Source organism: Uranotaenia lowii, chromosome 1 (genome assembly GCF_029784155.1).
Source record: "Uranotaenia lowii strain MFRU-FL chromosome 1, ASM2978415v1, whole genome shotgun sequence".
In the NCBI taxonomy this organism is placed as follows: domain Eukaryota; kingdom Metazoa; phylum Arthropoda; class Insecta; order Diptera; family Culicidae; genus Uranotaenia; species Uranotaenia lowii.
The window spans coordinates 191,165,259-191,192,552 of NC_073691.1; the positions used below are offsets into that span (position 1 = coordinate 191,165,259).

At 37.2% G+C, this 27,294-nt stretch overlaps 1 protein-coding gene across 4 annotated transcripts in view; it reads left to right on the forward strand.

The window, feature by feature from the left end:
- Positions 1 to 7,619: 7,619 nt before the first annotated feature.
- Positions 7,620 to 27,294, forward strand: part of LOC129741459 (myogenic-determination protein-like) — a 38,138-nt gene continuing 18,463 nt past the window's right edge. The window contains exons 1-4 of one of the 4 annotated variants that reach the window (XM_055733206.1): positions 7,620 to 7,675; positions 8,862 to 9,935; positions 21,154 to 21,276; positions 21,344 to 21,427. In XM_055733206.1, coding sequence (XP_055589181.1) covers positions 9,348 to 9,935; positions 21,154 to 21,276; positions 21,344 to 21,427 — 795 coding nt within the window. In that variant the 5' untranslated portion in view covers positions 7,620 to 7,675; positions 8,862 to 9,347. Of the gene's footprint in view, positions 7,676 to 7,817; positions 7,938 to 8,396; positions 9,936 to 21,153; positions 21,277 to 21,343; positions 21,428 to 27,294 lie in introns of those variants that run through there. The other 3 variants (XM_055733213.1, XM_055733198.1, XM_055733221.1) reach the window with 3 other exon arrangements.

Genomic DNA, 27,294 nt, shown 5'->3' on the forward strand with positions numbered 1-27,294 from the left:
TACTCAATAATAAATTTACAAAGCAAACCTTAATCTTCATAAAGCAGCAGATTTGCAACAGGTTTACATGGAAACAAAATAAAATAAAAAACGAGTAGAAAATCGACTTTTTGGAAGATTCCGGGGTTTTGGGAAAACTAGTGCCTTTTTATGGAGTATTGTGTGGACTAGTCTATCAAAAAGTCTGCCCATTGGTTTATAAAATAAATCACATTTCGCTCCAAATCACATGCGAACGATTTCATTTATCATTTATAAGTCTTGTAAAATTAGTATTTTATTATTTTTCACTCTCACTACCCTCTTTTATGAGGATAAGTGAAAATAAAAAAAAAAAAATCAAAAATTGGGCAAAGTAGAAATCGTTTCATTTTAAGGTTTTGTGGTTCGCGTCATGAAAATTTCGCAAATAACAAATTACCCAGAACAAAAATGGAAAAAAAAAAACTTATAAACTTACAGTTAAGACAAAAACACTTCGTAACTTGAAAATTATTATAAAAATGACAAAAACGTAAAAAAAGAAAACAAAAATAAAAAATGAGAAAAATGATAAAAATTACAAGAATGGCAAAGTTGACCAGAATGAAAACAATGATTAAACTAACAAAAATGACTAGAATAAAATGACAGATAGAAAAAAAATACTAAAATGATAAAGGTGACAAAAATGGCTAAATTTGAAAAGTTTAAATCACGTATTTTTATTGTAAATTTCAGGATTGAACCATAATAAAAATGAAAAGAATTATAGACGAAGATCGATAGCTTTTAGAACAAGTTATATTTCGAACATGTAATCAATGTCTATCGCAGCTAGTACATCTCTCACTGGGATGCAGCGTGGTTTTCCTCGGGCAAGAAAGGAGTAATCGGTATAGCGTTGCAAAGACAAAAAATTCGTTTTACGAATGCATCATATAAAATTAGCAGCACTAAAAACGCCTAAAGGTATGCTAAAAAAATATGAGAGCTTAGTCTCAAGTTATTTGCTGCCTGACAACAACTTAGATCTGACTTATCTGAAGAAAGTTAGCCAACTATTTGTACTTTTTTGGAAAACTGAGCGTCGAGAGTGAGGGAGGAGGCGGATACATTATCTGGCTCCTCCTCCCAGAGATTTACACACACATGCAACAACTAATAAGTACACAACAAATGAGGGCCCGCGTCGCGAGATGTTGGAAAAGCCTATAGAGATGCTACAATACTCCTCAACCAATTTGTCCCTTTTCACGGAGCTCGAGAAAAAGTGTCACAACAAACAGAAATTTTCTTTGCTTTGAATGTTGTTTTTCGTCCGCTCGGGTTAGGATAAGGAGAAAAAGCGTGAATTTTCTTCTGTCGGTAAGGGCGATCGTTTTCGTTTTTTTTTTTTAAAACGAGAGAAAAGTAACAGAAGGCACGATCGGTTTATCTCAAGGTACTGCCAGATGTGAGATGATGTTTGGCGTATTCAGATAACTCGTGCTTTGGTTTATGATTTTTCTTACATATCTCCGTTATTAGTGTGGTTCATGATTTTGGAAGTAATTTGTTATCTTTAGTAGAATAATTCACCAAACATTTGTTTTTGATTTGTTGAGCTTCAAAGTTATCATCCAATACCTTGCTGGGCATCTAGTAGTAATGTCAATTGAAATTATTATTTTTGAATGCCAAAGGACATGTCCTATTCAAAACCTAATAACTTTAGCCTAACAAGATACGAAGTTACGGTCTTAAACAAAATTTTCTTTAGAGAATTTATAAATTGGCACAAAAACCAATAACAGGCTCGGTTTCACAGAAGAAACAAAAATGATGTTGATTTTTCAATACAAAATATTCAATTTACTCATACAAATCGACTCAGTCTATTGACCCATTGTATTTTCATTACTCTTAATCAGTCACAAATATCACTCAAAGACCAATATTTGGAAGAAATTCGTAGAATATTGAAACAAATTTACAATCTTAGAAATGAGTTTTGAGGAGTCCTAAATTTCATAATACTGGAATAAATATCTTCAAATATACATTTGTGATATACAAATTGAAATAAAATAATCTGACTGCGTCACTAATTTCTTTACCTGTTGAAACAAAATCATGCATTAAAGGGTCAATAGTATAGAAATGCATTACAAACAAATATATAAATCCAGCATGTGATGCATAAATTTAGTAATAAAATGAATTATAAATAATTCTGATTCGTGAAGAATTGTTATGAGATTATGTTACAAAACATTTGTTGGTTAACAAGGTAATGCAGCAGTCCAATTTATAAAAATAAATTCGATTCGATCGCCAACTCAACTATCTAGTCTGACCGCAGGATGTTTGTTCCTATTTGCAACGAAAACAATAATCTGAGAATTAAATTGAAAGTTTACGACGATTTAGGGATCAGATTTACTTATTACCAAAAATAAAGAATTCGATAAAAACACGATTTTGATTATATTTTTGTAAAAAACTAAAACAGAAAACAAACATCGTGGTAGAACGCCAAAGTTAGTGGACAGAACGCACCATACCGAAAGGGTGGTAAGAAATGGAACAATGATTATACGGAATGTAAAAATTGAAACATCAAATGTTTAATTACATGTTCATCGTATTTTTGTAAACAAACCATACTTTGGCAAAAAAATCATTAATTACACTAGTTTACAAAATTTTAAAAAAATCGTGAACTTGATTAACTGACCTACATTTTTAATGTAAAATCGGGCGCTGAATCCGAAAATGAAATTCAAAAAAATCTCAGTAGAACCGTTTTTGAGTTATGCTCCAAATATGAAATTTCGAAAAAATTGAAAAAGTTCTTGTACTAAGATTAAAATATCTCGGACGGCATAACAGCAATTTAAAATCCCTCTTTTGCATATTGAAGGTGAATAAGTTTTCTATCGATCATCTGAACACTGTTTTTGCGTTTGACCAACAGTATTGCTGATATTAGTGACTTTATGAGAAAAAAAATTATAAAAAACGCATTTTTTTAGAGAAAATTTTGTTTCAACGAAAGTTCTAGACTCGATGGTAGCATTTAAAAAATCTGATTTTCTTTTGCGCTTAAATGTCAATTTGAAACAAAGATTTCAAGTGGTTATTTATCAAAATCGGTTGAAAATTGAAGAAGTTATGGCTACTTTACCATAACTGAAATTTTTGGAGTTTTTAATAATTTAACGAACCGCAGTACACTTATCATAGTATAGGAAGAATGAAACATGATAAATCTCACTCGCTCCAAGTCAAAATTATTTATTAGCTTACCAGAAAGTCACATGCCAAGTTTCTGGAAGATCTGACCATAGGGAGGGGTTGCTTAAGTCTCAAACGTGAATAAAATTTTGAGGTATTTTGCCCGGATGGAACGAAAAATACTGGTTTTTCATCAATAACTTTTTTCATCACTAGCTGATTGTTTTTTATGGATGATCTTCTTAAAGCCTAAGTTGAGAAAAATATTTCACTCGAAGACTGTAACTCGATTGGATTTGAAACAGAAAAGTTATTACAGTTCAAAGGCCGCAAATTTTGTCCAAAACGCAATGAGTACTTTTTACGCATTGCGTTTTATAGGACAACTAGCTGACCCGGTGTGCTTTGCTACACCTTTCAGAATCAAATGATATTTTCAGAAATCATTCAAATTTTTATTGTTTTTGGTATTATTTTAAATCAAATTATGACGAAATTAATAAGCAACCACTATAAAATGAGAGCTTCAGCTGGAGTTTCAAATTGCAACACAAACCATAACTTATATTCTGAATCTTGATTTATAAACTTGTTTTAAAGATCTGATAATTTTCATCTGTTTCCTTAAGTTTCGCCCTAAAAAAGAAAGGGTCCCAAATTAATCGTTCGTAAATAATCTAACTTATAAAGTATGGTTGTTTTTGCTTGATACGTTCTGGATTTATGCTAAAAAACTGATTAGAGAGCCCCTCCTGTCCTTCCCTTCACCCCCTGCTGAATGGAGATTGTAATCTTTAATAAATATTTTTTTCGTTCCCAAAAATCCTCTTATATCAAGTGTAGTTCCATTGGTTGATAAGTATTTAAGCTTTGCAACAAAAATTGTATCGAGCCCCTTTCTTTCTTTCCCTCTCTACACTGTAAAGCATAAGAGTCTATAACAATCGTAGAAACATATCTCGTAACCAAGTACCTTTCCATGCCATATTTGTTTCCATTTGTTGGCTTCGTAAGCATAAATTGAGAACATATGCTAACAAAATTGTATTGGGCTCACCTCCCTCCTCCCATGTACCTTCTCACTGAAAGGAGGATGATGTGTCAAATAATCATGGAGTCATACCAAAATGATTTTCCATGTTAAGTATTGTCCATTTCTCGGATTTTGTAAAATAAAAGTTAAATGTAAGCTTCCCTCTTCCCTTCCTATATTCCATGCCATGCCAAATTTGGTTTTATTTACGTAGTAAATTTTTGAGTTTTGAATAAACTTGAAAGGGAGTACCATCCCCCTTTCCGTTCTCTTCTTTCAATAGAGGGGTGATAACTTAATATTCATAAAAGTATTTTTCGTACTCAAATACTTTTTGATGCCAAATTTGGTTTCATTTTCTCGATTAATTCTTGAGTTATGGAAAAAAATGGAAACCCCCCCCCCCCCCCCTTCTTCCTTTATATCTTACCGCTTAAAAGGTACGGCTTCAATTTATAATAGAAACATTTCTCGTATCCAAATACACTCACATGTCAAATATGATTCAATTTGCTTGATCAGCTCTCCAGTTATACTGAAAATTGTAAGGGAGACCTCGCCTCCCCATTTGCTTCCACCTCTTCGAAAGAGTGAAGGTTACCAAATATTCATAGAAGCATTTCTCGTACCCAAATATCATTCCATGCCAAATTTGGTTCCATTTGCTGTTTTAGTTCTTGAGTTATGCAGTAAAAATTGTATGAAACTCCCCTCCCTCTTTCCTTCCTCCCCGCTGTAAGAAGGAAGGGGTCTCAAACAATCATTAGAACATGTCACGTTCCCAAATACCCGCCCATGCCAAGTTTGGTTCCATTTGCTTAATTACTTTCTTAGTTATGTTGAAAACTATAAAAGAGGCCCCTCCCCCTTTATATCTCCCTACTGGAAAGAGGGAGGGGTCTCAAATTATCATAGAAATATTTTTCGTATCCAAATACCCTCCCATGCCAAATTTGGTTCAAATTGCTTTATTAGTTTTTGAACTATATAAAAAAAATAGGAAAGAGGCCCCTCCCCCTTTCAACTGAAAAGAGGGAGGGGTCTCAAATAATCATTGAAATATTTTTCGTATCCACATACCTTCACATGCCAAATTTGGATCCAATATCTTGATTAGCTCTCGAGTTATATGAAAAATTGTAAGGTATCCCCCCTCCCCCCTTCCTATCACCCCACTGAGAGGAGGGAGGGGTACCTAATATTCATAGAAATATTCCTCGTTCCCAAATACCACCCCATGCCAAATTTTATACCATTTACTTGATGTGTACTTGAGTTATGCAAAAAAGTTTCTTTTGTTTGGGAGGCCCCTCCCCCCCCTTCATAATAGGGGGAGGGGTCTCAAACCATAATAGGAACCTTCCCCTGCCTCCAATACCCTCACCTGCCAAGTTTCAAGCAAATCGGTTCAGTAGTTTTCGAGTCTATAGGGAACAGACAGACAGACAGACAGACAGACAGACAGACAGACAGACAGACAGAAATTCATTTTTATATATATAGATTTTCGACCAAAATACAATCTTTGAACCGCGATAACTTTTCTGTTTCAAATCCAATCGAGTTACAGTCTTCGGGTGAAATATTTGTCTCAACTTAGGCTTTAAGAAAATCATCCAGAAAAAACAATCAGCTAGTGATGAAAAAAGTTATTGATGAAAAACCAGTATTTTTCGTTCCTCCCGGGCAAAATACCTCAAAATTTTATTCACCTTTGAGACTTAAGCAACCCCTCCCTATGGTCAGATCTTCCAGAAACTTGGCATGTGACTTTCTGGTAAGCTAATAAATAATTTTGACTTGGAGCGAGTGAGATTTATCATGTTTCATTCTTCCTATACTATGATAAGTGTACTGCGGTTCGTTAAATTATTAAAAACTCCAAAAAATTACAGTTATGGTAAAGTAGCCATAACTTCTTCAATTTTCAACCGATTTTGATAAATAACCACTTGAAATCTTTATTTTAATTTGACATTTAAGCGCAAAAGAAAATCAGATTTTTTAAATGCTACCATCGAGTCTAGAACTTTCGTTGAAACAAAATTTTCTCTAAAAAAATGCGTTTTTTATAATTTTTTTTTCTCATAAAGTCACTAATATCAGCAATACTGTTGGTCAAACGCAAAAACAGTGTTCAGATGATCGATAGAAAACTTATTCACCTTCAATATGCAAAAGAGGGATTTTAAATTGCTATAATGCAGTCCGAGATATTTTAATCTAAGTACAAGAACTTTTTTATTTTTTTCGAAATTTCATATTTGAAGCATAACTCAAAAACGGTTCTACAGAGATTTTTTCGAATTTCATTTTCGGATTCAGCGCCCGATTACACATTGGAAATGATCTTCAGTTTACTGAGTTCAAAAATGCTGTAAACTAGTGTTATTGCTACTCTTTCTGAAAATTTTGCTTTTCAAAATACACTTTTTTATATCCTCTGAGGTGAAACGCCTTCAGGTAGGCAATGAAATTAAATTTGTTGACTGATATCGCGGCAAACATGGCGGCTGTTAATTTTTTCGAGTCGAATATTAGTGCACCTTTTAAATTCGAACAAAGACGAAATTATATTATTATGCATTGTTATCGTAATTTCTGAGTCAGCAGATAAAATAGCATTTTGTTTTGATATTCGGGTTTTCTTAAAAGTTGAAAGCATTCAAAATTTGAGCCTAAAACACCGTGCACAGTTAGAAAAATCCACGTAGATTTACATGCAACAACATGGGTAGAAGGGAATCGGCTATTTACGTGCGAAGAAACCGCATATTTCATGTAAATTTTCATGTGCATTCCATGCTGTTGTTTACTGTAGGTTTACATTATTTTGATCTTTTTTGTCAGGGAATATTTTACTTATTTAAAAAAAAATTGGATTTGTACAGAGGAAAAGATTTATTTCACGTTTTTAAACTCACTATTTGAAGATGAACACTTGAACCGATCACTTTGAAGCAGGAATCAAATAATTATAATTATCGATACATTTTCTTTCACCCGATGCTCCCGGCGACGGAAGCAAAGTCTGGGGCGATGATTTCACATTCAGCTCCATCGCAGCATACACCATCGATTTCCTGCCAAGGAAAGTTGTTAGTTTGAAAATATGGTATTGTTTAATGATATTTCTTACCTCTGTTTGTCTCAAATTAGCGCACACGATCAGATTGGACAAGAAATTGATGCAGTTCGCCTGCGTCGGGAATCTAATAGGAACGAAAACAAAACAGAATTGGCAAACTGACGTTGATGCTGGATTTCCCATGCGGTGACATGTAAAGTTCCTTCAAAAGGCTAAGAAGCTATACTCTTTTTCATATTATTTGTGGCGATGATGTGAAAACGTGCAATGTAGGATTACATTTTTCTTTCTGTGTGGTCTTGTAGACATTGTGCCCCAATTTTGATATGATTGATTTTGGTTCAAATTTGTGGGAAGTTAGTAGAATACAACAAAATATTTATAGTCTTCCGAAAGTGCATACGAGTGGATAAATAAATGTTTCATCAAATTGTGCAGGCTGGTTTACCATTAAAACCTTATATGTTACCCATGAAAAATAACAAGTTTCACGTCAATTCCATTAATCCTTCTGTTTCTAAGAAACGAAGTCGTTTTTGTGAACTTTTCATCCAATATATGATGAAAAAGCTTGTTTGCTACAATATAAATGAAGGATGACATCATTCGAAGCCATAGGTTAGCGTAAGGCTATGATCATTTAGAATCCGGGCAGTTACAATCGTGTGTATTTTAAACACTATTCATTTGATCGAAAAACTTTCTATGGAGGAAATGAAGGTGTAGTGTGAAATTTAATGTATAAAATTTAAAAAAAATATTTATCAATGATTTCAACAAATACTCTAACTTTTTCATAAAATCTCTTTTTTATCTTTGCACACTTTTTTCAGTCATGTATTAATTTATTTATTTTACCACAGAAGCAAAACCTTTGCAAGATCATGATATTTTACACAAACTCACCTCGAAAAAGCAACTGGAATCTGGTTTGAACTTTTTCATTGTCCGTCAGAACACATCTGTCACATTGCTAAAAAACCGGATGCACAGATTGCGATCTTTGGAACTGATCATTATCAGATATTTACTTGGTGTCTACTAGTCAGGCAACACTTTTTGCCTGCCGGAAATGGATTTTTTGCATTATTCAAGGAGTCTGCATTCAGTTATCCTCAATAACCATAGACTTTTTACCAAATTTAAGATCAAGGGTTGCACTCAGATGGTTGGTTTGAACTTCGTGTGGATCCTAGAGTGGCTCCTTATACTTCTTAACCATTTGGTCCGAAAAAAAATCAGAAAAAATCAACAGTTCATGAGCTTTCAAGTCAACAATGAAGAACCTTCGAGGCGCAAAATGCGTTAAAGGAGCAAGTTTGTGCCAAATTATTTTTACCATATCTTTTTGCCACGTCAATATCTCAAACACACGTTAACTTAAAAATCTATCAAAAATAGGCAAGATAGTCCTTTTCATAACCAACAACACGCTACTAAAGTTTTGCATATCCGAGCTCTATTAACGTAGCTATCACCGAAATAAAGTTCCCGGATACTAAATGATCATAGCCTTATTTTCGAGTTTTCCCCTGATACTAGATTTTAAATTGTTTTTGAGCCACCCTATTTTCACGTATCTTGCACGAACGATTCCGGTACCTTTTGGCAAGCAGGCAGGAGAGACACGATCGGATCCCGCCTCACGAGACAATCACCACAGATGTGACAAATACGACCACGACAGCCGGTCAGATCGGTTGGTGGAAAATCTGTAGGAACACACGAAACGAGGAAAAAAAAACAGTTCAAGCACGATCCGTGAAGTGCAACCGTGTCGCCGCGTCGTGTTGTCATTGGACCGGCGGCGGTGTGCGATCATCTAGCTAGGCAACGCTCACGGTGAACCAGAAGAAGTCCCAGTCTTGCCGTGAATTCCGCCGTCGTTAAACGTGTGTTCCCTGTGCGTCGGGATATTGTCACTAGAGTCGAGTTCTATCTGATCGGCGGAAAAAGTTGTGAAACGTGATCACGACCTTTCCGTCTGGGCGGGGGTGCCGTGCAAAATCCGCCGTTTGGGTCAACGAGATGCGAAGTGACGTTGCCGAGCCTAGTGCTGCTGGTGTTTTGATTGGCGGTGGTGATCAGCGAACCATGACCAAGTTCAACAGGAATTTCGGTGGCAACATTGGGATGAACGCAGGCAATCGGAACAAGTTCTTCGGTGCTTCCTCGTGTGCTGATTCTAAGCCCGGATACGAGTTTGACCATAAAGGTGCAATGGGAAGTGTTGTGGATTTCGGTGGAGCAAGCGGGGGTGGTTTTTTCGGCTGTGGATTTGGAACGAGTGCCAGTGCGTTGGGTCAGGGATTAAGTGCAGAACAGAAGCTCAAACTGAACATCCAGCAGTTGCAAATTCGACAGAGACAACTGCAACTTCACAGTACCAACAGTAGCAACAGTAGCATTATCAACGAGGACGACGATGACGATGACGATTTCGACGATAACAGTGCCAGTTCAGCGGAAGAGCACGTGCTAGCCCCGGCGGCAGGGTGTATGGCTAGTCCGAATCGGCCCTGTCTGGCCTGGGCCTGTAAGGCTTGCAAAAAGAAAAGTGTTGCTGTTGATCGACGGAAAGCTGCCACCCTCAGAGAAAGGAGACGGTTAAGGAAGGTCGGTGATGGATTGGCGTTTTAAACCAAAAGTTTAAATCCATGATATGTTTAGCATTCTTCACAAGTTAATCAGTAGAGGGGAGAATGGGAGGTTTGATCTGATTTTCTTGTTTTCATCATATCTTTTGGAAAAAAAAATCAACTAGCCGTCTTTTGCAATTTATGACAGGGTGTAATTTCAAGTTTATTGACTCCAAAAGTAAAAACGATCCTTGATCCCGTGAATGAATTAGAAGCATTTTCGTGAGACCAAAAAATTAATAATTTTTTTTTAAATGTTAAAGGAGACTTTATTCAGGAGGGCCAAACCCTTGGTAGAAATCAAACAAAATATAGGGGAGAATGAGGATATTTGATCCCTGGGGATACTTGATTTCTTCGCTATATCTCGAAACAGGAATGTCTTACAAATATCAAATGTTCTATAAAAATGTGCCAAACAGAACAAAACAAAAATGCTGTTATCCAAAAAATTTAATAAATTTTATTTTTCGAGTTATTGAACTTCGTTTGAAAAATATAACAAAATGAGATTTTAAGATCTTTTTTTTATCATTTTAAAATGTTACTCACATGAAAAAATTAGAATGAAAATATTTATTCCAATATGTCAATCGATAGAGTATAATATGAACTTCATAATGCCATATTTTCGAAGCAAAAGTAAACTCTCAATTTTTTAAGAAGAAGTTTTCCAAAATGTATAATATGGGTATAATTGATCCCTAGAGTCCAAAAAGGTGTATTTTTCTTCTGAATGGATGTTGATCATTACTGATTACTTATATCTGTCCAATAACTATTGTTTATCCAGTAATTATCTGTACAAAAGGTGTAGACTTTTTGTAGTCCGTATTTGACGTGACTCAACTAGAAAATTTATTCTTTTGTTAACTTACAATGTTGTTAATAAATATGAGTCCAGATTACTTACAAATAAGTCTTTTTCTTCGATCAAAACGAGTTTGCCGAAGATCCTACAATCAGTTCCGGATTCGGATTCCTGTTAAGTTACGATAAAGTTACTTTCTGGTGTTTTTATAACAAAGAAGGTTACTTACGATCTGATGGAGAATATAAAGCAAGATATTTCGCAAATACAATATTTATCCGGGAACGACAATTTACGGCAGTGAATTCGACCTAATCGGAACACATTTCTTCAATTAGCAAATCGTATTTGATATTTGGAGAATATTATCATAACTTACGTTTAATCAACCTACTGATCGGAATCTTGCTAGAATAGCATCAAACTCAGCTAAGAAAATGCTGCACTTCGGCACGAGAGAATACAATTTCAAGCAGAACTATAATTTTCACCAACCAATCTATCAAACACGTTTTTCAATTTTTTCCGACTTTCCTCCTTTTTCTTTTCTCCTTTCTCTTCTCACCTGTCTAACTATCAAACTGTCAAACTAATCTGTCACAAAATGGGTTTGATGTTCCCCCTAATTTCACCCTCTCAGGGCCGTAGCAACAAAAGGACTAAAAATACTGTATTCATCTAAAAACTAGAAAATTGCGCCTTAAAGTATGCAATAAAACTAGAATAGTAGAAAAACTTTTAGAATTTTCTTTGTCTGATTCTAAAAAACAGTAAAATGAGAACTAATACAGACCTTTTATCTTCGGATTTTTCTAGATTTTTGCCTAGGGTCAGGGCACCCTGAATTAAGGATGAAGTCTCCTTTAGTAAAGGTTCAAGTCTCCTGTAACTTAAAAAAAAATCACAATTTTTTTAGTCTCGCGAAAATGCTTCTAGTTTATCTACGAGTTCATGTATCGTTCTAACTTTTGGAGCATATAAACTTGAAATTACACGCTGTCAGAAAATGCAAAAGACGGCGAGTTGCAAAATTTTCCCAAAAAAATATGATGAAAATAAGAGAAGGGGATCAAGTGTCCCCATTCTCCCCTAATGATAAAAGGCTCATTGATTATTCTAGGCTAAATTTTCACAATTTAGAAGTGTTAGAAAAGAGGATTCCAATAGTTTAGTCATTGCATATTTTTTGACGGAATAAAATTTTTGAGTCCTTTTTACTAGGGGGACGTTCAAAACTTTAAAATTAATATAATTTTCAATTTTTCTGATGTACATACCAAACAAGTTTGAGCTGTTTGTTTTGAAAGTTTTCAATTGAAAATATTTTTTTTTCTTTTAATTGTTAGTTGAATTACAATACGATAAAGCAAAATTAGAAGCAATAAATGAAAAAAATAAATAATAGAGTAATAACAAAAAAAGTGAATCAAAGCAATCGAAAGATTCCTTTTAGTTCAACCAAGGTAAATGAAAAGTTCAGATATCAGCATTTCGATAGCAACTTACTGTCTTGTTCAGTGATTACGATTGCTTTGATTCAGATGAATCATTCAACCAAGTAGGCTCAAAAAAAGTAGTGAAAAAAAAGTGTTTCGATACGAAAAATTGCTTCAAAAACACTGTGAAATATTTTTTTTAATCTTGCCAGTAGACAAGTTTTGATTTGGGACCTGTATTACAAAAATTTAGATTTATGGCTCAACTTGTTGTTAATTTTATGAAGATCAAAAAGTTTAAAAGGCTAGCATAAAATGTGAGAAACGATTTCATTATCACTTTATAATCCTAAGATGATATCCATATAAGTAGAACGGCAATGGATGTAAAATGGAAAATTTCATTACCGAATGTCAAAAACCGACTATATAAGTACATTTTGTAGTTTGGCGCAAAAAACTGGTGGACTTGATTTAGAGGTGCTGTTTTTTAACGTGTGACTCACACGGGGTGGATCTGCTAGTGGACTGATAGTTTCCGGACTGGCAAGCGATGTGCGAACAGCGCACTGAGATGCACGTGCCAGAAGAGAGCCTTCTCTTCACTAGACACGGCAGACTGGATCGGTAGTATTGGTCTGGACGCGGTAAGACTAAACTCTTGGTTTGGTTCTGACAAGAACCGGGTTTGCGTCACCAATCACTACCGGAGATCCAAGCAGTGGAACAGGGCAGAGAATAAAACTCCAAGACGAGAAAGGCAGGAACACCAATAAAAATATCCAGCTTTGTCTCTTATCACGTTTATTTCTCTTCACTACTCTATACACAACTTAACTACACTGCTTACTAAATGGAACTAACTCAAGGCGCATTGAGAATGCGCCCTTAAATAGGCTGTCACGCAAGCACAGGACCACGTGCTTGCGCCAAATGGAAACGCCTAGAAACTGCTAGGCGCGTCGCGCATGTTCTTACTTCCAGCGAGAGCAGCCTCCTCGCTCTCTCGGCGCGGCACTCTCGCGTCGGTGTGGCACTCTTCTCCTTCTCGTGAGTGCTCCGGGCGTCGTTGCTGGACTTCGGCGTCGCGTGCTGGGAATCGCTCGCTGCTGCTGGCAGCTTTCGTAGCGAACATACTCCCCCCGTTGGAATTTCATTCCAACTCATTTGATGATCTCCACGCTGCGGCGAAGAATCACTGCTGAGGCTGCAGGTGGTCGTTGAGCTCTTGCCGTCTTGGAAGGACGAATCGCCTCGGGACATGATATCCGCCGGATTGTGCGCTGTGTTAATGTATCCCCATTGGTAATCTTCGGTAAGCCGAACGATTTCAGCCACTCGATTTCGATCATACACTGGTAGACGTTCCATGGGTTTCTTCAACCAAACCAACACAATTTGGCTATCGGACCATAGCTTGACAACCTCAATTTTCAGCTTCGGCGTTGGGATGACATTTTTCACCAATTCAACCAACAGTTCAGCAGCACACAGTTCTAATTTTGGAATAGTGCTTTCTTCGAACAGTGCTACTTTCGATTTACTACATAGGAGATGTGCTATTGATCCCTCCCTTCCAATGCTGCGGAGATAAACACAAGCACCATACACATGTTTCGAGACATCCACGAGCCCATGTATCTCCATTGTTTTGGTCTCGGAAACTACGACACATCTTGGAATATCAAACTTGCCAAGCTGAGTCAACCACGTTTGGAACTCCTCCCATCGATGCAGTAAGTCGCCCTTCACCGGAACATCCAAATCGATGTTGGCGGCCCACAGCGACTTCAAAATCGTCTTCACTTCTGCGATCACCGGTTTCGTTTGTTCAGGAGATTTGTTGAACAGAAACCAGTCTCTATTCGGGTCCCACAGAAGATCTAAGGCTTTGATAACATCATTGGCACTGGAGTCTTGAATTAGCACCAAAGTCTCTCGGTCGGCGTCTGGAATTCCTTCAAGCGCATCTTCGGAGTTCGAACACCACTTCCGTATTTGGTATCTTCCTTTCAACATCAATGTTTCTAGGTCACGGCGAAACTTCTTGGTCGAATCCACCGTCTCTGAACCAGACCACACGTCATCCATGTACGAATCCTTCAGGGAAAATACTATAGCCTTGGCTGTCCCGTCAAACACAACACGGAGCTTCGTATGGCTGGATGGCTTCAGGATACAGTGATGCGGTAAGATATATGCTTGGAGACAAGGTGGGTCGTCATCCTCTTTCACTTCACGGCAGTGACCCAGTGCTTGATATTCCGTTCGTTTCAATGCCAGAGATCGGGAGCTTTCTAAATGGCTCACTGATTCACGAAATGGCAGTTGAACCACAAATCGTCCATCTTCGTTGCGACGATAGGTTCGTTGGAAGTGTTCTTCGAAGCGTTCTTCCTCAGTTGTAACCGTCTCTGGTTCAGTTAACTCCTCCTGGTGGGAAAAGCGCTTGAGGCAGACCTCCAAACTGTCAGCCACAGCAAAGTTAGCGCATAGTGCACCACCTCCGTCATCCTCTTGGCAAGAACCAGTAACGACCCATCCAAATTGAGTCTCTAGCAAGATTGGAAGTTTTTCGGCGAGGTGCATCTGTCTTCGCAACATAATTGTATGGAAGTGTTCAGCTCCAATCAGCATCTCAACATCGTTGGGCTCGTTAAATCTCGGGTCAGCCAGCACCATACCGGCTGGTAAATGCCAAGCATCCACATTGACCTTGGTGGAAGGTATAGTTCCCGTCACTCGTGGTGTGACAAGACAGTCCACGATGGCGTCAAAATCGTTGTAGTTCGAAGACATTCGGACTGCAACTCGATGACGTATCTGGGATCGAGATCCCCCAACGCCGACCACAGGAATATTCGTCGGATTCTTGGGTAGGTTCAGCTTCCGCACCAAGGATTCCGTCAGCAGATTTATCTGCGAGCCAGAGTCCAATAACGCTCGCACCTTATGAATTTGACCTCCTTTCGATTGAAGGTTAACCAATGCAGTCATCAGGAAGATCTGCTTGCTAGGCTGACGATTGACGCTGGAACACGACGCGTTGACTGGTCGCTCTGTTACGTCAGGCTCCTGTCGCCCCTCGACTAACTTTGATGGTTCGTTCTTCTTCGCTGGAGTTTTGACTCGATCAAAATGAAGAAGAGTGTGATGCCTTCTGAAACACTTTCCACAAACACCTTTGCTGGGACAAGTAATTATTTGATGCCCATTCTGAACACAGTTGTAGCAGAGCTTCATCTCTCTGAGCTTTCTTCGCCGCTTCTGAACATTCATTCCTATGAATATTGGGCATTTGTCGTTTTTATGCTGGCCGTTACAGAAGTCGCATGCATTTTCCGATGTTGCTATTGCTGCATGCGATGATTTCGAGGCTCCTCCTTTGAACGATGCGAACTTTGAAGCCTTGGACGTTCCAGCTGTTTTCGCGGTCTCGCAGCGCTCCAATATCACAACTCGCTGTCTCAGGAACTCGATCATGCTATCATATTGTGGTAGCTCCGTTTGATCAAATGAGGCTTCCCACAACTCGCGGGTTTGATCATCCAGTGCACGTGTCAGCAGTGTCACCACGAACATTTGCGACATACCAGACAGAGGTTGGTCTAACTTGACTAGGTTGTCGATGTGTCGAGTACACTCGTCCACCAAATTCCGCAGTTTTTTGGAACTTTTCCTTTGAACCTTCGTCATGTTCAGGAGGCCCAGAATGTGACTTTCCAATATGAGGCGCTTGTTTCCAAATCTTTGCTCCAATATCTCCCACGCTCGCTCGTAGTGGTTGTTCTGTAGCGTCTCAATATCTATAACTCCTGCAGCTTCTCCCTTGAGCGAATTTTCCAGATGGTATAGCTTTACAGCATCTGAATCATTTGTACGCTCTATAAGGTCCTGGAACATGGCCTTGAAGCGTGGCCATGCTTCATAGCGACCATCAAATGTGGGTAACGGCGCACGGTAGGATTGTGTGTTAACTACAACTTGACCTGGCACTGGGACTGGGGCTCGCTGATTGTCCCTTTGCAGCACATCCATCAGGATCTCGATCTTTATTGAGGCCTCGTTATAGGCTTCTTCAAAGTCAATAAATTTCTCCTCCTGTGCTTCGGCATCTTCAGGTAAGGCTTCAATAATGGAATTATGAATATCGTTGTATTCATTGTACATGGCTTGAAGGTTTCTGACATGAACCCTCAGAGCTGGCAAGGAAAGTGTTCCTTCATCCGATTCCAAAGTATTCAGTAATCGGGTCACCTTTGCCTTGACCCGGCCACGTCGGAGGCTGAGCTTCGAAATTTCTTCAGGCCTTTCCATTTTCTGGTTGGGAGTACGAGGCAGCATCTCATTAAGCGCAAACTCCTTTCCAATCAATCACGAATGTGTTCTATGTTCGTCACAGTAGAACACGTAAGCTTTCGCCGGCGCACGATATCACGCGTATACTAATCGGTGACCGCGACGAAAACCTTAACTAAAAACTTTCGCACCGCGACGTGGTTCTCTCCAACGACGGCGGGTATATCGCGAATGTCACGTTGTTCGAGCCACGTGACACGCTCGGTTCGCGTTGTCAGCCACGCGAAACGCTTCTTCACCAGTCCCGATCCGGCTTGAAGGACCAAATGTTTTTTAACGTGTGACTCACACGGGGTGGATCTGCTAGTGGACTGATTGTTTCCGGACTGGCAAGCGATGTGCGAACAGCGCACCGAGATATACGTGTCTGAATAGAGCCTTCTCTTCACTAGACACGGCAGACTGGATCGGTAGTATTGGTCTGGACGCGGTAAGACTAAACTCTTGGTTTGGTTCTGACAAGAACCGGGTTTGCGTCACCAATCACTACCGGAGATCCAAGCAGTGGAACAGGGCAGAGAATAAAACTCCAAGACGAGAAAGGCAGGAACACCAATAAAAATATCCAGCTTTGTCTCTTATCACGTTTATTTCTCTTCACTACTCTATACACAACTTAACTACACTGCTTACTAAATGGAACTAACTCAAGGCGCATTGAGAATGCGCCCTTAAATAGGCTGTCACGCAAGCACAGGACCACGTGCTTGCGCCAAATGGAAACGCCTAGAAACTGCTAGGCGCGTCGCGCATGTTCTTACTTCCAGCGAGAGCAGCCTCCTCGCTCTCTCGGCGCGGCACTCTCGCGTCGGTGTGGCACTCTTCTCCTTCTCGTGAGTGCTCCGGGCGTCGTTGCTGGACTTCGGCGTCGCGTGCTGGGAATCGCTCGCTGCTGCTGGCAGCTTTCGTAGCGAACAGGTGCCTCAAAGAGCTCGAAGTTACGATTTTTTTTACCCTGAAAAAATGACCAAATGGGTGGACCAAGAAAATCAGAAAAACCGAAATTTCAATTTTTATGCCAAATGGCTTAGAAATGTATGAAACGTCGAGATCTGGTGTTATCTGGAAATTGCAAGAATCGACTTGCGATTGAAACGTTTTTTTTTAAACCGTTTGATTTCTATCGCATTTAAGAGTTGATTCTGCACTAGGGTGATCGATTTATTTTTCACTACATATAACGGTCCTAAAATAAGGTTGCCAAAATTTTTATAGTACGTATCTGGGCCGGGCATTTGATTTCAAAGTTGTCGACTAAAAAACCCGGCCAATATCTAGGCAAATTGAATTTAATCCGGTCAACCGGGTCGGACCGGACTTTTTCAATTTTTTTATTAAATATCCGGGCAATCAGGCAATCTTATCAATTAAAAAACCTTAAAAAACACTTAGATCAAATTAATTTCAATGATAAATTACACCAGGTTTGGAACAAAATGACAAAACCGAAAAAATGACCAAAATGATGAAAAATTACGAAATATGGCAATAATGTTAAAAATTACCAAAAAAGGCAAATCGACAAAAATGACATAAATTAAAAACATAACAAAAATGACAAATTAACAAAAAATCAATAAAAGTGACAAAATACTATTATAAATTACAAAAATGATGAGAGTGTCAAAATTGACACCTGGGATTTTTTTTACCTATCTGAAAATTTAAGCCGGGGGCTTCTCCAAAACTAAAAATTTGGTTCTTTTCACGTATTAAAAACGCATTTATTCTATCAGATTTTTAAAATTTTTGTGATTCGAGCTAGATTCGTTAAATTTTTTTTTGTAAATAAAAAAAAACATATTTTTAGCAATATAACTCGACCAATTTTAATCGGAAATCATAAAAAGAGCGTTAAAAAGCATTGAAATTGTATGAGCTTTTAAAATAATTTTTTTAAAGCCTTTTTTAAGCAGTTAATGATATCTAAAAGTGCCGCAGACGGAATATCACCGAATATTCTGCATCATAATTGCGCTCATAACTCTTAAAGAATTTGTTCTCACACTTTTTTTTCAGATGAAAGTAGCATCATGAATTATTTTTTACATAATATTCTGTGATGCAGACGGTTCTTTTAGACATAATTCAAAGCTTGTTTACAATAAATTTATGTTTTCGACCGTTATTGGTGTTTTATTGTAATATTGGCTATTTTTCGGTCTAGGGGTTCAATCAAACAACTTAGTTTTTGAAATGCCCGACGTTTCGACCATTTTTGGTCCAAAAATGGTCGAAACGTCGGGCATTTCAAAAACTAAGTTGTTTGATTGAATCCCTAGACCGAAAAATAGCCAATATTACAATAAAACTTGTTTACAATTTTACATATTAAAGGTTATTACTTAAAATTTTAAAAATATTTTATTTTAAAAAGCTGATAATATTTCAATGCTTTTCATAATTTTCGTTCAAAAATGTCAGAGTTATGCAGCTTTGAAATATGGTTTTATTTTATTTACAATCTAACCGATTCTAACTCGAAAAAAAATAAAAATCTGAAAAAATACATCTGTTTTTAAGACGTTAAAATGAACCGAATTTGAAAATTTTGGGATAGATCTGGAGACCCCCGGCGCAAATTGTCCGATAGTAAAACTACCAATTGAGGAAAATTGAATAATAAAAATTAAAATGGAATTTTTGTTATATTTAATTTTTCATTTTTGTCAATTTTGTCGTTTTTGTCATTTTTGTAATTTTTATAATTTTTCCGATTTTAGTTTGTTTGTCATTTATGCCAGTTTGGCACTTCTGTCTGTTTTGTGTTTTTGTGTGTTTTTTTTTAAATTTTTGTGATTTTTGTCACTTTTGTCGTTTTTGTCATTTCAATATGTAAGTTTTGTCATTTTTATCATTTTTTGTCTTTTTTGTCACATCTTAGATTTTTTTTTTCATTTTTGTTATTTTAGGTTATTTTTTCAGTTTTGTCATTTTCATCATTTTTGTGATTTTTTTCCATTCTGTCAAAGGTGACAAAATTTTTTAAATTTTGGAATTTTTGTAATTTTGTCTCTTTTTTGTCAGTTTTTTGTCATTTTTGTCTGTTTTGTCATTTTTGACGTTTATTTTGTCATTTTAGCCAGTTTAGTCATTTTTGTCAATTTTGTCTTTTTGTTTGTTTTTTTTTTAAATTTTTGTGATTTTTGTCATTTTTGTCGTTTTTTTTTCATTTTTAACAGTTTTGTCATTTTTATCATTTTTTGTCATTTTTGTAATTTTTTTCAGTAGTTTGTAATTTTTGTCATTTTATGTCATATTTTTTCCAGTTTTGTCATTTTTGTCTTTTTTATCGTTTTGGTGAATAATTTTCTTTTTATCATTTTTGTCACTTTTTAAATTTTGGAATTTTCGTAAATTTGTGATTTTTTTTTTCATTATTGTCCTTTTATGACTTTTCTATCAATTTTTGTCAGTTTTTTGTCATTTTTGTCAGTTTTATCATTTTTATCAGTTTTGTCATTTTTGTCAGTTTTGTCATTTTTGTCTTTTTTCTGTCATTTAAGCCAGTTTCGTCATTTTTGTCATTTTTGTCTGGTTTGTCATTTTTGACCGGTTTGTCTTTTTTTTAAAATTTTTGTCACTTTTGTAATTTTGTCGTTTTTATAATTTATGTCATGTTTGTCATTTTTTCATTCTTGTCGGTTTTGTTCTTTTGTCATATTTGTAATTCTTGAAATTTTTGTCATTTTTATAATTTTCGTCGTTTTTGATATTTTTGTCATACTTGCCACAATTTTTATTATATTTTTAATTTTTCTAATTTTTTTGATTTTTGTCGTGTTTGGCATTTTTCTTCAGTTTAATCATTTTTATCACTTTTTTTGTCAGTTTGACATTTTTTTCTCATTTTCGTCATTTTTAACGTTATTGAAATGTGTGACGTATTTGACTTTTTTTTTGCCTTTTTTATTTTTTTTTTCAGTTTTGTAATTTTTGCTTTTTTTGTTTTTGTATAGTTACTATATATTTGCATCGTCCCGAGTGACGATTTTCATCGTTTATTTAAAAAAAAGTTTGCCTCCGTGCCAGTGGAGAAAACTAAAACGCTATTAGCTAACTTGATCTTATTATATAAGCTGAACCTTGGCTTAGTTAGAATAAGATCAATTTAGCATCATTTGTATGATTTCTTTTGGGAATTTTTGTACAAAATGCGAAACGAAATTTTTAATTCGGGAGCAGTAGGCTGATCGCCTATCCCTCGATGGGGCTGCCATCTTGGACTTAGCTAGCGGCAGCAGCGCATTGCATAAGTAGATTCAGTCTCCCGATCCAAAACAGGCGCTGTTTGAGCCGCCCCTCACCTGGAGGATACACGATCATGTTTATCCAGCGTTTCCCAGGCTGTACCACTAGGAGTCGAGTTACCATTGCTACATTACATCCGTAAATGGGTTCTTTCCAGAATGGAAAATCTATTTTTGATATAAATTCTGACGCTCTCTAGAGGTACTGACAGAAATGGAATATCATTGTTTGGTGGTTTTGTTGATGTGTAGTCGCAAAGATTCGTAAAACTACTATTTAAACTTATTTTATTTAAAAGAAGAAAAACAGGAAAAAATAACCCATGTTTGTTTCCACAGGTGAATGAAGCCTTCGAAGTCCTGAAGCGACGAACAAGTACAAATCCCAACCAACGGTTACCGAAGGTGGAAATACTGCGGAACGCCATCGAGTACATCGACAGTTTGCAAGCTTTGCTTGAGGTAAGCCAGAAGAATTCTGCTAGATGAAAAAATAAACTAATAACAACACGTTTTATGCCACCCACAGGAAACTCCACCCATCCGCCAAAGTCCGGACATTCTAACCGATGGAAGTTCGGTATCCGGCTTTTCGTCACCCCAGGATTACGTGGTGAGTAGGCAAATGGTCGCCATTATGAGTTGTTTAAAAATGTTAAACGCCCCACCCAATAGTAACAGCAGGCAACTGTCAAAAATCTGCGAAACTTTTCATCACACTTCGACCGGTCTCACAAATCCCACACAACTCGCAGCAAAGAAAAAGACACATCAACCAATTAGCAGCTTTCATCCGACGACGACTCTGGCTGGGTCGTTTCGTTAGAAATGTTGAGACTTGAAGGTTGGGTCTGCATCGAGATGGGAATTTGCGCACAGCCAAACCTCTCATATCAGGTCACACTTTTGGTCATTAGACAAAGTGTCATCATCGTTAGCTTATTTTCTCGCGTTGAATAGAATTGTATTCAGATTTTCTACAAATTCTTGTAAAACTTTTTATTGGAATGATTTTTTTCTTAAGTAAGATTCAACTCAAAATCATTTATTCGGTTCAACTGTAGATAATCATAAATTTCTAATTTTCCGACCATAGTCCAGGCTTGGATCTTTTCAATATGTAGTTACCTACTCGGATAATTCTGATCCGCGCACGTTAGTTCGATCGAACTCTTCGCGTTCGTTGGGGCGATGACTGATTGTGCATACAAAATATGCCACCCAGAACACGAACCAGGAATTCGGCGTTCGTAACAAATTTCGCCTGTCGTTCAGGTTAACAGCGTCATTGAACTCGAACCGAAACTAATTTCTCAATTTCTCCGAGACAAGACACGCAAGTTCTGGCCAGGCATAAACCAGATTGGAACCTTGGTCCCCAACCGAATGCGTTGTCTGTTGACGATGCTCGAGAATAACAAACAACAGCAGCATCACCATCATCTCGTCGTGATCGTTGGCGGGTGCCTTAGTAATTCCGCTTGACACGGGAGATGTTACGGAATACCATGTTGACCGAGTCGAGCGTTCTTAAAATTCTACGCAGATTCGACGCGGTGTTGTAATTGAAATTTATAATAACGTACTCAGCTATTGAATTGAAAGTGTCCAACTGGGATGTTTCGATTTCCCTCGAATCTCTAACATAGTAATTAACAGTCGAAGAATAAGACGACTAGACATATCAATCATCTTTTAGGACAGGGGTCGACAAACTAAGGCTTGTGAGCCACATACACATTAGTCATTGATTTATTTAGGAACTGAAGCTGTTCTCTCAACATGCTGTAAAGGTATTCTCCTAAAGCATTTCGTACTTTTCACTCGATTTGTTTTTTTTTTTTTCCAAAGACAGCTCTTGATGAACTTGTATTTAAGACAGATTGCTCAATCTATCATATTTCCCTAACTCATTTCTATAGGATGCTGGATTGAATAACTTGGTAACAATTGTTTATGATTTATTTGACATCTGAAGAGGATCTGATCAAATCATTAATCGTGGCCTCCTTATTTGTTCTTTAATATCTAACACGCATGCTTGACTCCTACAGCTCGGCTATCCTGAACATTTACATGCACGTACCTACACCTTGATGTAATCTATGTCAATAAAATAGTTTATAAAAAAAAAACATGAAGGTACATCAAATTTAAAATTTCAGTTTCATCTAGACACATATTACTCTTAACACTTGTATAATTTTCTGATTTTCCTCCATTGAATTTGATTTTTTTTTTGAAGCAATTTTCTCCAACATCCGGAAATGAATTCATCTTCCTATGTTCCCTAACATTCTCCTTAAACTTTTCTTCTTGGCTTCTCTAGCTCCATGATCTCTCCCGATGCTCCCCGCATCGTCTGGCTGAAAGAAAACCGCACATCCGCGATCTCTAGCTCCAGCACTGCCTGTCTGCCTTGCAGCGTCAGTGCCGGGATAATCTAGAACACAATCAGCTCTTCCCAAAGCATCTAAGCCGGTTTCGAAATCTTGCCAGACTTCTCCAGTAGAGGTATATTCCGGAATGTAAAGCCTTTACAAATTTGTCCAGAAAAATTATCTTCCGTGGCTTCGAGAGCGGTCTTTTGGCCCTTTAATCCCACTTCTTAATGATGGGATGCTGGAATGAAAGACTTGCTAATAATTGTTACAGATTTTTGACGTCTGGAGAGGATCTGATCAAATCATTAACCGTGGCCTCCTTATTTATTCTAAAATATCTCACACGCATGCTTGACTCCTACACTTCATTGTACTCTTTTATCTCAAACTTCTCCTCAAAAAGCTTAGTTAGAAGAGCTGCCTTCTCAAAACGCTTTAAAATTCCAAGATGTCCTTTTGACTTACTTGAATTATGAACAATTAATTCGAACTATTCTCTCGCAATGCTTCATAGATTGTTCTTATCTCAAGCTGTTTTTTCAATCCGCTTGATTTCCAATTTGATAAGAAAATTGAGCTATCCTCTAGCTGTTAAATTTCGAGCTTTTCTTTTCATTCGCTAACTCAGTTTGTCATCTCAATTCGCCTTTCGATATCAAGCTGTCCTCTCAACTAGCTTGTTTTATTAAATCAATTACTCAGGCTGTCCTCTCAACTCGCCTTCAAATTTCAAGCTGTCCTCTCAACTCGCTTGAAATTGTGAATATGATCAAGTTCTCCTTACGACTCGCTTGATGTTTCTTTTTTTTTTTTTTTTCTTATTTCGGCATTACCCAAGCAACCAAAAGCCCCATATCTACTTAAACGCGTGCCGACGAAGTTCGAATTTCGCTGAACAAAGGTTCCAAAGGGAATTGGAACCGAATTTTCTCGAATGCGAGCATGAAAGTTCCAAAAAGTTCCTTAAATAGCCTTTTTGTGACATACAATCATTTCCATTCAGTATAAAAGTTACAAATTGGGTCTCAAAAAGCCTTCCATGGACTTCAAGTTCCAAAAAGTTCCTTGAATAGCCTTTTTGTGACATGTCGATCGCATCTCTTCAGTAGAAAATTTACAAATCGGGCCTCAAATAGCCTTCCATGGACTTCAAGTTCCTAAAGGTTCCTCAAATAACCTTTTTATGACATGTCGATCGCATCTCTTCAGTATAAAATTTACAAATTTGATCTCAAATAGCCTTTTATGGATTTCCAGTTCCAAAAAGTTCCTCAAATAGCCTGGCGTCTTCGCTGCTGGCTGCCCTTGCAGGTATTCTAGGGAAGCTTATTACCGCTTCGAGTTTTAGTTGCTGGTAAGACAACATCTAGGCGTGACCTCGTGGCAGCGTGTTCGGCTATCATCTCGAAGGGTGCGGTTCAAATCTGGTATCAGGACAAATTTTTTCATTAGGTTGTTTGACTGCTTGAGTAAGCAAATAAATCAAATGTGTATCAGAACTGGCATGAGTGCAGATGGATTGAGGGGAGGAATAAAAATGGATGTCGAGAAACCGGAAGAGAGTAGTGTTTTTTTGTTTTTGCTGATTAAACGATGACTTGTAAGCTGAATAGAAGGCCGTTCAAATCTGTACGTCAATAAGAACTTAAATTTTTGGCTGAATAAAACGAACTTCAGCACATTGATTATGCTGATAAAGCTGTGTTTGACCCTTTTAACGAGACTTTTGGTTGCTTGGGTATTTTTTCCAAAAAAAAAAACTTGTCATGGAACCAAATTTTCATTTTTTTTTCACTTCAGTCCAAAAAGCTTCCTAAAATCATCTAACTACATTACTTTTTTTTCTTCAACTATTTTTCACTTCAATTTGAATTACACATATTACCACGTTTTTTTTTGCGTAATGGGTAATTAATAAAGTGTTTGATTTTCAAGCAACTTTGATGATAATTTACTCAACGTGAACCGTTTGTTTTCCTTTTTCGGTTCACGCTAGAAATTATTAAACCATTTAGGAATCAAAAATAACCATTTTTGACCTTTTCCCGGTAAATGCCATTTTATGAGTTCTCCATGAGAAGTCATAAAATGACTTCTAGGGGAGAAGTTCGAATATGGTTATTTTTCAACCGAATAAAATTTCTATGGAGATGTTGAAAAATGGTTAAAATTGAACCTCAATTGAAAGAGCCGTTTGTTTCGATGAACGAATTTAATGGAAATTCTGCAATATTTAAGAAAAACGCAGTAATTCGCAATAGTTTATTTTGTATATTGTGATGTACAATTTGTTGGGAGGTTGTGTTCGAGTTCAATTGATGCTGCCATCATCAGATGCATGTCCGGGATTGATTGATTGCGGGAAAATTTTTCTTCGAGGTGCAACCGAACTCTGTTTGAACATCTTTGCGTGCTTGTTGTTCCAATCCAACTGCGCACTAAAAAGCAAAATAAGGTGTTAAATTAAACTAAGAATCCTTTTTTGTTCTAACTTACTTGATGATATTGGAAAACGACAGGGCAAAAAATGATTCCCTAAAATGAATTTTAATGTTTCCGGAAACATACAACGAACGTAGTTTCGGATCCGCCAAGTCAGTGGAGCTGAAAAGGAAGCAAATGGTCATGGTTCTACGGTCGATAAAAAATAGTAGAAAGACTTACTGGCAGATTGCTTCATGATGCCTTAAGAGTTGGTCTAGCCTCTTGAGAAAACATAACTCCGGATGCGGGAATTAGGATTTCGGTGTTCGCTGTGCACTCACACGGTATAATTCTGTTTGCTCTTGTCTGCTGGTATACACCCAAGTAACCATAAGCACTAAAGCTTTGCATTTTTATAGCTTTACACCAGCATTCAAAGGCTAAATTACACTATATCAGCACATCAAGTGCAATTTTGCATTACAACAGCCCTTCGAGTGCTATGCTGCATCATGTTAGAATTATACCACTCTTTTAAAATGCAACTTGCATTCTATCAGCTTTGCACAATGCTTTTGAAATGCAACATTGCTCTAAATCAGAATAACAAATGCTATATTTTCTAAGTATTAAATTGGCATCACACAAGCTTGCTTTAATGCTTTTAAGCACTATGTAAGCACTACAGTGGCATTAGGCCAAAGCACATAAGCATTGATTGATGCTGATTCAATGCAAATTCAGGGCACCGGTTGCTAGAAATTTGATTCAAATAGGTCTTTTTTTTCAAAGATTTAACGCGGACCTGATAGGTTCACAGGCAGAGTCAATGTCAAATGTCAGAGCCACATATGTCATGAGTTCGATTCCAGGTCATTTTCAGCTGAAAAATAAAAAAAATATCATGTAGAAAATTCAATCCGAGAGATCTCCTCAATATGCATAAGCGAATATAAAAATAATTACAAATTTAGTATCATGGCCGAAAAATGAACCGAACAAAAATCCAAAATAATTTTTTTTTCGCATGGTCGAACCTCATTCGATCGCCATTTGCATTTTCCCAGCATTTTGCCCGCCAACCTTGTAGCATCAACCAATGCTATAAAAGTGCTTTTATAGGGTTATACCAGTTTCTGCACTAATGCAGCAGTTAATTTCGCCAAACCTGGCTCACAGAGCTAAAATGATGCACAGAATGAAGCACTATAGCTGACGCTAGAGCAGAGTTGATGCTAGATTTTAGTGCTTATGGTTACTTGGGCATCCATCCATCCTGAACAGTTCCAAAGGTTGATTCGCCGGGTCGGATCCGGGAAATGCTGCTCGGCACCGGCTCGCCAAGTCTCTATTTGCTAGCTGGGTGGCTTGGCCGGATGATTGATTTCCTCCGGCTCCGAACTTCTTTCTTCTGCTCTGTTCTTCGCGTGATTGTTCATGACTTATAAGTTATCTTGTTATACTTTTTCAGAAAACACCACAAAAAACAAAATTTCGACTATTCAAATAATCGAAAACAAAATAGGCGCAACAAGTTGAGGTTAAACTTTCAACCATTTTTTGGTTTACGCTCCGAAACTTCGAATATGGTTTAAATTTTAACCATATCGTTTCTTAAAAAATAACCATATTCACAGTTCTACAGCAAAACCCGAAAAATGGTTATTTTTCA